The sequence below is a fragment of the Larus michahellis genome, chromosome 1, assembly GCF_964199755.1.
Source record: "Larus michahellis chromosome 1, bLarMic1.1, whole genome shotgun sequence".
Classification (NCBI taxonomy): domain Eukaryota; kingdom Metazoa; phylum Chordata; class Aves; order Charadriiformes; family Laridae; genus Larus; species Larus michahellis.
The window spans coordinates 137,638,876-137,653,118 of record NC_133896.1 but is presented as its reverse complement, the minus strand read 5'-3'; the positions used below and the strand labels follow the sequence as shown (position 1 = coordinate 137,653,118).

Below are 14,243 nucleotides of genomic sequence, written 5' to 3'. Positions count from 1 at the left end.
TAGTAGCTATATTCAGGAAGTGGGATGCCTTACAATGCTGCCATACCTGTTAAGAGTGGCTTCTACAGTTGTAATGTGATTTTATAGATGTTCTATTGATAATTCTTGTGCATGCCAATTGTGAAAACAGAGGTTTCCTTTTTCTGGAAAGTCAAAGTTTAAATAATGTTTCTGATACTCATGATTGGAAATAATGAAGCTGCACATAATTGCTGCTATGCTTCCTGTGAGCTGATGGCACCCATTGACATGTTGATAACTAATCTAATGAAACACACCATCAATTCACAATACTAAGCCACCATTCATAATAGAGCATTGCACTATATCTTCAGAAAAAATAAAGTAAGAAGTACCTATATGTACAGCCTCTCAGGTTTGTGAGCATTCAAATATATTTTTGCCCTGGGCCATGTGAGTAAAATTCAAGTAGTGCTTTCAGGATTAAAGCAACTGGAATCAAGGTTCTCCAGAGTTCTGTATTAAGATTTTCTGTCCTCTGGACTACAGTTTTTCTCAGAAGTTTTAGAAGCATCCACTATTTATGAAAACCTTTTTCTTACTGCATAAGGAAACATAAGAACCTTCAGACTTGTGTCAGAAGATCATTCTTCATGTATTTCTTGTCTTCCATTCAAAATGAATTATTCCTTTCTATTTGCAAGCTCATAACTTCCTGGCAGCAGATGCATTAACAGAAAAGTATATTTTATTAGAAGAATAATGTTCCTATTGGTCCCTTTCAATTTAATAGGTAGAGGAATGGATTGGAGATGGCATCATAAGAACAGTCAGAGAGGTCACTCTTCTGTGATGGCTCATACAGTTTGTCTGATATGGAGATTTTTGTTCTAAGCAATGGAAATAAAGAAATGCTGCATTTTAGATCTCTGTATTGTGCAGGTTTTTTGCAGATTTTTTCAAGCAAGGTGATCTTATTTGAAATGCTATTTCCTTTATTAGAATAGCATAGAAGCGTCTCTAAATGTCCTTTTTTATGTTTCCTTCTGCAGAATGGTCTGCCTTCAGAACAAAACCGCTATGTCTTTAATGGTGATTTTGTTGACAGAGGGCAAAATTCTATGGAAATACTTATAATCCTGTTTGCATTTCTTCTTATCTACCCCAATGATTTACACTTGAATAGAGGAAACCATGAAGACTACATCATGAACCTGAGGTAGATTTTAGGGGGCCGGGGGAGGGAGTATCTGTCCTTTCACTAGAAATGTTGGAGCTTTTGAATGTTGCTTTAGCCACTGTGACACTCTAAAATGGAAATAATGTTTTATTAGGTTTTCAGGTGTATATTTGCATCTTCAAGATGTGTGAGGGGGCAAAGAACATCTTCATGACGCACAGGCACTTGAACAGGAGTTATGTCTTGTCTCTGACCTAATCACAATCCGTTGAAGTCAATGGACTTAGTGCAGCTTCCAGAGTACCAAATCTGGGGAAAGGGAATGGATGGAAGGATGATATATGAGTTAAAGCATTGGCTTTTTCCACAGCACAGCAAAAGGCATAATGGTATGCAATGGACCCAGTAAACCAGGAGCTGATATTTCACTTAACTGTAGACTAAGATGTCACTTCTGTTGCGGATGGAGTGATGCATTTCACTTGTAAGAGGGGAGCAGTGAAATATGTATTGATATAAAACAGCAATTTAATGAAGTTTGATAGTAAATACAGCAGTGTTTTAACAAGATTCAATGGCAAGGCACACTTGGTTATTTACTGCAGAGAAGACAGGATCAGACAGAACTGTCAGGGAGACCCTCCTGTGGAGTCATGAGGTTCAGAAAGGACCCCCTTGCTTTCTAAACTCCTTCTCAGAGGTGAGTCCAGGTGCGGCTGGATCCAATCCTAGCCACAGACTTGGTGAATTGTTTATGTCTTTATGTCTAAAGGATTATATATGCACAATCAGTCCTTTATATCACTTAGCTAAGATTTCAAAGTTTAGCATGCTATAAACCACTTACCAAGGATCTGTTGTGGGAGGGAATCTCTGAACCTCGAGGAGTAACCTTGAGAGCCGTACCTACTCAAGGGGAGATCCTGGGGTACAGCCCACTGCCATTCAGAAGAGCAGAGAGGGGTGGGGGGAACACACCACCACAACTTCCCAAACACAAGGGGTGAGTAAATATCCCAGCTTCTACACTGTGGAGGTCCATTAGTTGAGAGGTGGTAGTCTGACCCATTGCAGAAACAGCTGAGAGATGTTATCTAATCCAGACATTTGTACTCAGCTGTACTGAAAGTGTGACTTGTAGACAAAATCATCTCATAGACATGAGAACTCCTCCTCAGTTTTGGTCCCTACAAGTCTAAGTTGCCCCAGTAAGTCTTTGGGCGACTGGCTGGTGGGTAGCCTGTTGTATCCCTTCAGTCATTTGGTGAGTGCATGCAGAATATATTGCTTTTTTAACACAGGCATAAACCTGGGTTACAGGCCGATGTTCAAATCCTATTAATGATCCACGTAAGAGAATCAGTTTCACATGATACTTCCGTTTTCAGCACTTAATTTAAAAACAAACCAAACATCACATAAACCAAGATCAGTTACTTTATCTACAAGGTAGGAAAATTCCAAAACAGTGGAAAATATTAAGTAAATCTGTGGTGGGTTGGAGTGCAAAAATGCACTCCTGTGTATGGCTCTTTGCTGGACGTTTTGATTAGCAGTGCTGCTCATTGCTAAAATGGAAAGCTGAGTGTTAGGTTGTTGTGAAAACGTCCCTTCCACCAAGGACATCTTGGTGTTAAAAGAATGAGGTATCAAAATCCTTGTCCCTTGTTGGGGGAAAAGACTTGATAGACAACATTGTTTAATAAAGCTGAGTGATTTAGAACAAAAACCCTGTGGAGGTTTTATGGGAATTTTTGCCTATCATCAGTTAGGTTCCTTTGAAATTTCTTTCTGGTATCTAAAATGTAAAACTCCTAAGCTATTTCATTTAGATGGGAAAAAGGCCACTTACTACTTAGTGGTCTGGATTCTATTTGTGATCTCTTGTATGTACAAGAAATCCATTTAACTCAATTCTTGAGGCAGGGCAGAAGAAAGCACATTTGAGCAGTGGTGAGAGACAGAATGGCAGGAGAAAAAGAGGGACAGAAAACTCTATAAAGTGGCAAACACTGTAGAATATCATGCAGAAGGGGCATACTGGAAACCAGTTCATGATGCTGTCTGTTTTCAGGTATGGCTTCACAAAAGAAGTTTCAAAGAAGTACAAGGTAAGATTCCTCCTCCTTCCCCTATATTTTCTTTGTAGTCTTGCACGTGTAAAATGAAACCTGTGTAAACCAGGAAACTTCCAACCAGTTTATTTAGGTGTAGTACAGAATGACTTTAGTAATGTAGTTGAAATTATTTTCATTTTTCAGTGCAATAAGTGTCAAAACAATTTTAAGTGTTAGTGTTTTATGCTTAGAGATCTATGGGCTGATATAACATTCATAAGGCCACTCAAGAACACAAAAAGAGGTGCACGTGAAAGAAAACCAAAATACTATAGCGACAATCAAAGGGCCCTCAAGCAAATGTCAGAACATCTTTGTCAGTGTTGCAGTTTGGGGTGTCACCTGGATGGAATTGTTCATACAGACTGTGGCAGACACCGCCAGAAAAAGGATATAATATAAGAGTATGTTTTACAGGACCATGGGAAACAGATCTTGTGTCTTCTGCGAGATGTCTTTAGCTGGCTTCCCCTCGCCACTATAATTGATAGCAAAGTTCTTATACTACATGGAGGGATTTCAGACACCACAGATTTGGATTTCCTGAGTGCACTTGAGAGAAATAAGGTAAGAGCTCATAATCATGTGGGGGTAATTTTGTTTTCTTAAAAAAATTTAGCGATACAAATACTAAGATCAAGTTGTTTGCATTAGGAAAGGAAATGTCTGCTGTATAAGGCATATAAGGAAAAAAGGGTCTTGTTTTTCTTCAAAATCAATGTTTAGGAAGGAAGGTTTCAGTAGATGTTGGGAGCCAATTGCTTGCCTGCTGTAAAATAACACGGGTCTTTTGACTTTAAAATAGCTAAAAACACTTCCAATAACTCCCTCCTGCCATCATGACACATTAACCAGAACATATGAAGAGTACTTAATTCTCAGGCATTTCTAAACACTTTAAAAATCAATCTAGACACATCTTTTTAGCACTGCCTTTTGTCCTGAGGCTGTGCTGCTGACATCTGTGGGGGAAATTCTCCACCTGTGAGGCACTCCCTCGGCAGCAGCTGAGCTTTACACATGTGGGAGAGCCTTTCCAGCAGAATCAATCTTCAGGGCCTGGCCATGAGAAAACAGAAACTACTGCTTTTCAGGGATTTCGAAGACAGAAACATCCTTTTTTTTTTTTTCCTTTTTTTTTTTCTTTTTCTGAAATGGTGAGCAAACACAGCTCTTTCAAACCAGTGAAACCAGTGGAAAATGGTGTGGGCTTTGTTCTCAATTTGGACAACTAAATCGCGATGTCTGCTTGTGGGCAGGGTGCTTAGGTTCCTTATAATCGATGGAGATCAGGAGATCTGCTGGAGATCCAGGTCTTCTCATTGCTCAGACAGTCTCCCGTGCTGTTTGCGGAAGCACCCCTTAGCTGACGGCTGGCTCTGGAGAAAGTCCTCTTCGCAGGTCTCCTCCACCAGTCTCCTTTAGGTCTTGTTCATATCTGCCCTCTTCATGCTAATTCACAGACATGGTAGAGCATCCCAGATGGCACAGGGTACATATATTTAAGCAACCTTGTGTACCTTGTCATTAGTGTCTGTGGAATCTAGAGCTATTTCTCTCATCCTCATGTTTTCTAACACGGAAATAAATGCTTTACAGGACAGTTAGGTGTATCTCTGTTTCTTAAAGCTGTGAAAAAGGACAATGAATACTTCTGATCATCAGAGTCTAGGCTCTGTTGGCTATGCCCGTGTACACTAAAATTGGGTGCCTAACTACAGATGTAGGTGTCAACTGTGAGCTGAGTTCTGCCCACACTTTCACCAAGGCTAAGCTCAGCGTGTTACTGATGCGGCATCTGTGAAACGCAGAATTAACAGGTCAAAGTTGCTGCCACAGGAGAGCATTGCTAATGAGACCTGTGTTGGCCACAACACAGGGCAATAATCACTCAAGGCCAACTGATGTATTTTAATTGGTACAGCTGGCACATGACAGGTCTCAAGTACTGGTCAGTGCACGGGGGAATAACCCAGTGTTTTACTTTGTGTTTTGCATCAGTCCTTTTCCTTGTTAAAGAGTAAAATTTGGGGAGGAGGGAGTTGTTGGGTTGGGTTTTTTTGTTCAAAAAAGAGCTAGTATGAGACAATTTCAAATGAAAAGAGAAGATGATCCGTGGAGAAGGGTCTGTATTAATGGGCATTAATGGAGCTATAGCACACAGCTCCTAAAAAGCAAATGCCCGTGCATATTGGAGGAGGCGGATTTAACAATAAAAGGGCCTGATGTAATACTTCATCAATTTCACTGTTACCCTTGTGATATTCCATTGATTTCAGCCAAATTAACCTGGTGGCATGCTACTGTATCAGAGCAGTAGTGAATGCCATTTCATCTTCAGTGCAGCATACATGTATATTTTCCAGTTTCCAGTGAAGCTGGGCACTAAAGTGTCTGCCCTGAGCCCAGACTGTACTTGCTGTATAGTGAGACCTTGTGATTGTCGCTTGGAAGCAGCCTGTGCATCTTGATAAGAATATGAGAGCAGCTCTGAAGAGGCTGGTCACTGATAGATCTAAAGCAAAATTTCTGCAAGTGCCAAACACCTGCAGCTTCCATGCAGCCTGTGAGTTCAGAACATTATGAGAGTTCAGTACTGAGTACCGTAAAAGGGGAACTGATGTGCCTTTCAGCTGACATCTCTGTATCATCTTTATGTTCTGGTAACTCTTTCAACGCATTACTTTTTTTTTTTCTAAAGTTGAAATCTTTGATGCGGCCACCAAAGTCAGTGAGAGACAGACAGGACCAAGTGAAGGAGAGAATTCCCACAACGAGACCCAGTAAACATATTGCCAACCGGAATGTTGCAGGAGAAACACAACACATCTCGTCATCGGGCTCCACTGAGCCTTCAGGCTCAAATTTGCCTGCAGAGCCCACCCTGAAGGAATGGAAGCAAGTAGGTGAAGTCAAAAACAGACTAATACCAAACCTGCAGACCCCACCTCCCCTGGCAAAAACCTGGCAGGCGCTCTGGTCAGGCAGTATGTTTGAGTCTTGGGGGACAGTCTCTTCATAAGCAGCCCATCATTCTTGGGAATACACCAGCCAGCTATTAGTTCTCTGGATGCTTTGTGTAGACCTGGTAGTCAAGGCTTGTGATTTTATACCTTACAAGTACAATTTACCCAGTGTTTTTTCTTAGCCATTAGTTTAGTGGTAACTTGGCAGTGCTAAGTTAACCGTTGGACTTGATGATCTTAAAGGTTTCTTCCAACCATAACAATTCTATGAGGAGGATACAGCTTGGTATGAGACGTGTTTGCATGCCCTCATGTGGTTGGATCTGTTGCTACATACGTGGTTGTCAGTTTAGGTTAGACTTTGCAATTGTCGGCGACAATAAGCACCTTTTTTTGGCTGTGGTTTTGGCAGTTGAATGCTGATACTGTCCAAAAAAACCCAGCTCCTGAGACCTACAGGCTGATTACTCAGGAGTAGGAATTTTGTGTCCTCTGGCTGTTCATTTCCTGTTGAATATTAGAGGCAATATGGAGCTCTTGTCATGCTGTAATTTAATAAATTGTGACAATTTGAAAAGCTTAATTTGCACAGCAATTTAGAAGCTCAAAGTTGAGTTCTGTATAAGTGTATTTTTCTGAGCTTCTCTTCAGACAGCTGCTTTGAGGGACACATGCCTTTGTTTTGCTTCTTGAGAAGCAAATCTGTCTCTGAAAGTGTGATTTCCCAAGAAACATATCTGACCTAAAACTAATATAATGGGCACAAGCAACCCCTCAAATCTGACACGCCCCCAGCTAACCAAGCTTCCACTGAGCCATGCTCACAAATGTGGAATATATTAGTCTAAACCTTGTCCAGTGAGGTTTACACAAAGACATTTTGCCTGTTTGCTACTGACTAGAATTATTAGGTTAGGTGACTTTAAACCATGACAATTCATCCTCATTTCTGTAAAATCTCATTTTGAAATGTGAGCAAACCCAAGATAATAAACCCAAAGGCAACTCTTGTCACGTTTAGAGCAGGCACTCCCAAGCTTAGTTTAGGTAAAACCACCGACCCATGTGGTTGTCAGGTCTGTGCTGGGAAATACACAACACCTCTCACACCTACATGAGAAGGCGGCAGCTGTTGCTCTCTTTGAAATAGCCCAGGTACCATTCCTGATGCACCTACTCGAGTCTGGAAACTTCAGCTGTAAAAGGAGGTACATTTCTGAAATAATATCTCATCTGAAAAATTTCATCCAAAAACTACATAATATTTCTAAAGAAAAGTATAACAAAAATTTCATCCCAAAAGAATGCCCTGCTGAAAGGAAGAAAACATGAGACATACTTGTTAGCTCAGGTGTGTTTTCTCCCTGTACGGTGGGGCTTTTGCCATGGCCAATGCTTTAGACAGCCATAGCCCATCAGTCCTCACCTACTGCCAGTTCTCGCTTGCTTGAGTTTGCTATTTACAGATCCTTGACATTCTCTGGAGTGATCCAAGAAGCCAGAATGGCTGTACACCAAACAAGTGTCGAGGAGGAGGTTGTTACTTTGGCCCTGATGTTACTGCCAAGCTGTTTGAAAAGTATAATCTGAAGATGCTCATCAGGTCTCATGAATTTAAGCCAGAAGGTTATGAGATCAGTCATGATGGGAAGGTAAGATGCTTCCGTGTAAAGCAGAATTCTCCTGTGAATTTCACAGGCATATCCACAGTAGATTCGCCTGCGAAGTTAATTAAAAAAAAGTATGCCTTCTTTAGAATGGGTTTGGGGCAACTGTGTGCTAGACAGATGTTAGAACAAATTACGGAGTTCTGACAAACAAAATTCTTTACAGCTTGAGGGAGTGGGGACTGGCTTGTTACTTGCGTGAAAACAAATGAACGTCAGCAAAATCCCCGAGGACAGTTATGTGTAAATATAGTGCAAGAGATGCTCTAAACCTCTAGAAGCCTTTTAACTTAATCATTTCTCTTCTGGCCCTGCTTTCTGACATGCTGTATCAGGAGGCCAGCAAGAATCCTGAAAACCAGGTCTATCTTTGAAAGAGGTTTCTGTTAATCACCATGTTAAATCACACTCCCCTTGGAACTGAAGTCTTCCTATGACAGGCCAAAAATACAGGCCTGGAACTATGACTTGAAAAGTGCAAGCAATTTGGTGAATGACATAGTTGTTGATCTCTGATTTTATATGTAGACACTTCGTTTTGTAACCTGCATGTTTTTCTAAGATCAGCTTCAGAAATCAGTCTGAAGAAGAGTAGTTGTAGCCAATCCAGTTTCTCTGTTTCCTATGATCAGGTTATCACCATATTTTCTGCTTCTAACTATTACGAAGAGGGGAGCAACCGGGGAGCATACATCAAGCTGAATCCGGAACTGATTCCTCGCTTCGTACAGTATCGAGTCAGCAAGTACACTCGCAGGGAGAATCTTCGGGAGAGGTAAAGCTGTGTGTTGTACGTAGTGAGGGTGTACTCGCTTGGCATCCCAGTACCTGCCACAAATCTATAGCTTGACTGAATAATTGAATAGACACCTATTTTCCTTGGTTTTCCTTGTTTTTCTATTTTCAATTTAAAAATTAATACAGTAGACAAAACATGTTCTAAGTGCTCTAACTTGGTTTCCTGAGAAACTCCCAAAGGCAATTAGACGCGGTAAGTGGTTAGAACAGACGATTGCCAGGGACTCCTAAAGGGCCTGCGCCTGTCTGTCAGGTCTGCTTTAAGGCTGCAGTGCTGATCTGGACAAATCCTGTTACGAATTGAGTCCAAAAAGTTACCATGACAGCTTTACCATGCCCAGCTCTGTGGTCAGATTTACTATAGCAAAGCAGCTTAGAATTACCTGCATAAACTTAATTATCTCCTAAATTCAGATTATTCTTATGGAGCTTTGTTTGTTTAGTTGGTTTGGGTTTCCCCCTTCCCCGCCCCCAGTGTTGTCTTTTAGTATGACCCTAAGCATACTACATGTTACAGGATATAAGAATTTGATAATGAATGTTGAAAAGCATAAAGTGCTAGCAGATTTAAATCCTTTAATGATCTCTCCATTTATTTCCTCATAGGGTGGGTACAATTGAATCATCTGCCTTAAAGTCCTTACGCGAGAAGATTTATGCCCACAGGGCTGAACTCACTAGTGCTTTTGCACAGTATGACCTCAACGGCACAGGTAACGCTACCGCTTTGTCCAGTTGCCACCAGGTGTGCGTGGGCGCAGAGGGGACAAACCCCATGGAGAGGTGTCCTGCCTGCCAGTGTAAGGCTGGAGGGCAGCAGAGGCTGGCTGATCTTATGTTCTTCCTGAGCACAGAGGAGGGTAGGTGGTAACAGGTGCTTAGCTCCAGGAAAACAACTTGTGGGGATGAAGCTTTAAGTAGGAAGAAGAAAACAACTGAAACACATGGGCAAATAAGGAAATAGTGTTTGTTGTTGGGCAGAGAATTTGGGCAGGCAAATCCAGCTCCAGAAGCTCAAAGGTCACCACCTCCACCTGCTGTGAAGGGAACTGGGGTCTCAGGTGAGGGGGAACTGGTCTCCTTCTGAATCTGGGAGATACCTGAGTTAAGTGGACTGGCCATGCTACTAGGAAACACATACTCACCCATCAGCTAAAGAAAAGTCAGGGGTAAGTTGATACATGAACCTTTTATTTAGGAGCAAGGAGTTAGTGATTTCTAGCACAAATACTGCTTTTCCTAATGATGGCTTCTTACGTGACTGGGTTGTCATCAGTGCCCCTGAAAGGACAACCAATAAGTGATGGTACTGTCCTTTGCCCACTGAACAACTGTTTAACATATTTCTGCCTTGTTGGGTTTTCAGCGACATAGGTCTCTATAGTTGCAGCTCAGATGAAATCTGAAGTACTCTTTATGGTGTAATCTGGTTTTCTCAAAAGGTATTAAAACACGCTGAACATCATGATAGGATCACAAAGATGTTGAGATTGGAAGGGACCTGCAGAAATGTCTAGGCTGACCCCGCTCTTCATTGTTATGAGGGTTTTTATCCCGGGGCTAGGAGAAAACGTTTATGTTTTGCAACTGTTCTTAAAAATGGCAGAAGGCATGCTGGTGACTGATTTGTGCTGTGTCACGTACTGCTTGTAACCATGAACTGACCCCTTCCGGCAGGCAAGATTTCTGTCAATGACTGGGCTGCAGCGATGGAGTCTGTCCTACAGCTGGAACTGCCCTGGAGGATGCTGCGGTCTCAGTTAGCACAGACAAACTCAGCCGGAGAAGTTGACTTCATGTCATGTTTTTATGATTTGAAAATGGGTCAACCTATAAAAGAGGTAAGCAGGAAAACACCTCCGTGCAAATCTTGGAGGAACGGCTTTTGATGCAACTTGAGGCACAAGACAGTGGTTTGGCCAATCAGGTAGACATCTACAGCTGAACTAGTTGCCAAGCTTCCCTTTATAGTCACTGGAGGGAAATGAGCACTGCTGGGGTACGAATCATCATTCCCTGCTAAGGTAGATGCCTAAAATAGGTTGGATGAATCACATGCTAGAACTGCTTCTTACTTTCCGTTGACTCTCAAGGGCGTTTAGATAACATAGCTGAGGAGATGCGACAAATCCTTCCCAGAGCACTCAACTCTCACTCTTTGAGATGAGCTTTTCAGATGTGCTCCAGAGCCAATTCAGGCACATGTAGGAGGGTGTCACATTTGTAGATGGACTTTTAGATGTTTAATGGCAGCTGAGGTCTCTTCTACAGAGTCCAGTTGTCGCTGAGTGGCTGCATAGTGCTTTGTACTTGGCTGTCTCCATCATTTTTCTGAACAGCAGGATCCATTCACATATGTACAGCAAAAGCTTAGTGAGAGTGCATGGCCTACAGCATCTTCCCTAGATTATCCCTATTTCCGCAAATAATTACTGAAGGTAGGAGGTGTGAAGGGCTCCTTCCCCCTCGCCCTGCCATCTGAAAGTGACAGGTTTTAGCTGATTATGCCTCGGGGCAAGACACAAAGTACCATTCCAGGGAACTTGAACATAAGGATTTTTTTTTTTTTAAACATTTGACAAGTTAAACTGGGAAACTAGATTTAGATAGTACAGATTCTGGTGCTTAGGCTAACTCAAATCAGGGTCTGAATGCTTTCCCGTATGTGATTTCAAAACCAGGTCCAGCCAGCTTTGGTGGAAACACTGTGCAGATACAGAAAAGATCTGGAAATCATCTTTAACGTCATTGACAAAGATCATTCAGGTAAGTCTAGGTAACTTCCCTGTGCCAGCTCTAGGAAGCCTACACTAGTTATCTTTCCCCACTGTGTTTCCTCCTTAAGGCTTCTAAATATAGAGGAACCAGAGGTGATGTCATTTTTCCAATTTAGTGCAGACTAATTTAAGCAGTCAGGCTGTAACCATATAAGGGACAGTGCCAGAGCCTAACTCGAGAAAAAAAAAAAAATCTCACACATCCTATCTCCAGTACTGGCTTCACTCTTTTGGGGGCTTTTTCTCCCTTCCACTCTCATTCTCAGTATTTCCTGCTTTCTCAGTTCTGCTGTTCACTACCTCAAGTAAAAACATACTTCAGTCACGAAATCACAAAGCGCACCCAAGCCATGGCAGGCAGGTAACTTTCGTGCCGTGAAGGAGTGTTTGCACACACGCACGAGTGTGTGTACGCAGGACAGGAAAACAGCTCTGGAAAAAGCGATCTGCTGCCTGTCTCCTTTAGGTCTGATTTCTCTTGAGGAGTTCAGCCAGACGTGGAAACTCTTCGCTTCTCACCTGGGCATCGACATGCATGATGAATCCCTCGACAAGTTAGTCCTCAGCATAGACTACAACAAAGACGGCCACATTGACTTCAATGAATTTCTAGAGGCCTTTCACGTGGTTCATAGACTAGAGAAAAAGGCAAACTCATGAAAAGGCAGAACTTCTTGTGGGCTCTCGTGGAAGCTCACCTTCCTGTCCTTAGCCATAAGCAGTCTGGGAAACCACTTTCCAGCCTGACAAACAATAAATGGGCTGCTCGATACGGTAAGCACTGCGGTCACTGTGTAAGCCTTTATTTACTCCATTCTGGATGACATACACCTGCTAGAAATGAGACAGAAGAGATGAAAAACCACTACTTATAGTACGACCGTGTCACTGCCACATCAGTACCGTACCATTTATCCTCCCCCGTGGTGGCACCTGCCCATTCAGTCTATCTGTGAACACTGCCAAGGTCACACCTACAAGCCCATGGGAAGAGAAACTTGGGTAGGTTTCGTTCAGCAGTCCTTGGTGACAGCTAAGAAACAGCACTGGTGACCACAAGGAACATATCAGTCCCTCCCTGGTGACAGAAGAGGCACGACAGAGGCCTTCTGTGGACTATCCAATCCAGGAGAGGAAAATAGGGAAGAACCACTTAGTTAAAATAAGTAGTTCGGCATTTAATCTTGCTCTTTGCATGATGCAGTGAAATCAAACCATCGCAGGTCACTATCTGTCCTCCTCAAAGTTTACAGACACAAAAGGAGCTCAGTTGAAAGGCGCTTGTTTACACTTGCACTAGATTCCCTCTTGCCACTGGTTACCTTTCCCTGTATTTGTTGGGGTTTGGAGCTAAAAAAGTCATAACTTGTCACCTTACCAAAGGCTAAATCCATAGCATGTTAACGTAACGTACGACAGATCACAGAATAAAGCTTCAGCTTTCACAGAAATGTGTGTGGTGTCTTTTTGCCTGTATTTTGGTATCCTGCCCATACCAGAGTACAACACGCTTTTCCTGAAGATGAACCGGATTTCTTTAAAACAAAGAAATGAGTAAGAACACAAAAGTAAACAAATTTTGATACTACCGAACCTAAATATTCTCGCATACAGTTAAGCAAAAATTCCTCACCAAGTGAGAAATTATGAAACTGAGTTTTTGGAACACAGCAAGATGGAAGAGCCCAGTGCCCCCGGCCACCGCCAGCCCCCAAACTGCAAGCCAGTATTCCCATTCCTGCAAGCAGCACCCCCTCTGCTCCCGCGGGGAGGGCCCAATTCTCTTGCATGTGACACTCTGAATGCAACACACCGCGATCAAGTGAAGCGCAGCCAGCTCAGGAGCTTTTCGAAACCAGTATTACACCATGCACAAAGTGCTTTTTGGGTAGGAAAAGATTCCAGCCTTGCCCGTTTTTAAATTTTAATAGTGAAAGAGCTACGTAAAGTGGCTGGGTTTTATTTAATAACAGTGTTGAAAGTACAGAAAAAGCAACCTTCCCCGTTTATCATTACAGAATGTAACAGCAGCCCGAGCTGAAGGTACCGCGATCTTGCTTAAATCTTATTTTGTACAATTAAATACAAAATACTTTTCCAGAAGTATTTTGTAACTTAACAGATGAATAAATAAACGTGCATACACTTATTTCTGTTGCCGGGGGGGGGGGAGGGTGGGGGACATCTTTAATAGCACAAAGAAAATTTACAGTAAAATTTTAACGGCATTGGTAATATTGAATGTGTATTTTTAGCATGCGTTTATTCTGATCTTTGAGGTTCAGTCCCACCTCATACCAGTGGAGTGACAAAAATGCTCCACCTAAGATGGACAAACACCACAGTGTGTGGTGGGATCTCGCTTCCCACCGTCAGTTTCCTTGCCGCGGGCACAAAGCAACAAGGTGGAAAGGGACAGCACGGTTCTGGAGTCCTCCTTTGCCACCACCAGCCCCCACCATCACCCCCTCCAGCAAAGAGGGCAAAGCCAGGGCGCGCAGTAAGTCGCAGGAGCTCAGAAGCATGGCTGACAGCCACCAGCTTCAATGTCCCCCTCTAATGACGTGCTCCTGAAGCTACCCTAACGTCACCTTGATGGATGCTCGCCTTGGGCACGAGAGGGGATGTAAAGGTAAGGATGCAGCGCCGTGCTTCCCTCAGGAGGCAGCGAGAAGAGGCTGTCGGGGATGCAGTAACTGAAGCGTGAGAGGAGCCGACTCATGGAGGCAGAACAGAACGAAGGCCACCCCGCCAGCTGCTAGTGGCACACAGAGCCC

General features: G+C 42.8%; 1 protein-coding gene across 2 annotated transcripts in view; it reads left to right on the top strand.

Annotated features, from left to right (window-relative positions):
• PPEF1 (protein phosphatase with EF-hand domain 1) overlaps positions 1-12,914 on the top strand; it is a 41,002-nt gene extending 28,088 nt beyond the window's left edge. For both annotated transcript variants that reach the window (XM_074605526.1, XM_074605518.1), the window contains exons 8-17: positions 1,014-1,180; positions 3,216-3,252; positions 3,676-3,825; positions 5,960-6,160; positions 7,691-7,876; positions 8,524-8,666; positions 9,296-9,402; positions 10,367-10,530; positions 11,371-11,455; positions 11,933-12,914. In XM_074605526.1, the coding sequence (XP_074461627.1) occupies positions 1,014-1,180; positions 3,216-3,252; positions 3,676-3,825; positions 5,960-6,160; positions 7,691-7,876; positions 8,524-8,666; positions 9,296-9,402; positions 10,367-10,530; positions 11,371-11,455; positions 11,933-12,126 (1,434 nt within the window). In that variant the 3' untranslated portion in view covers positions 12,127-12,914. The remainder of the gene's footprint in view (positions 1-1,013; positions 1,181-3,215; positions 3,253-3,675; positions 3,826-5,959; positions 6,161-7,690; positions 7,877-8,523; positions 8,667-9,295; positions 9,403-10,366; positions 10,531-11,370; positions 11,456-11,932) is intronic.
• Positions 12,915-14,243: the final 1,329 nt, after the last annotated feature.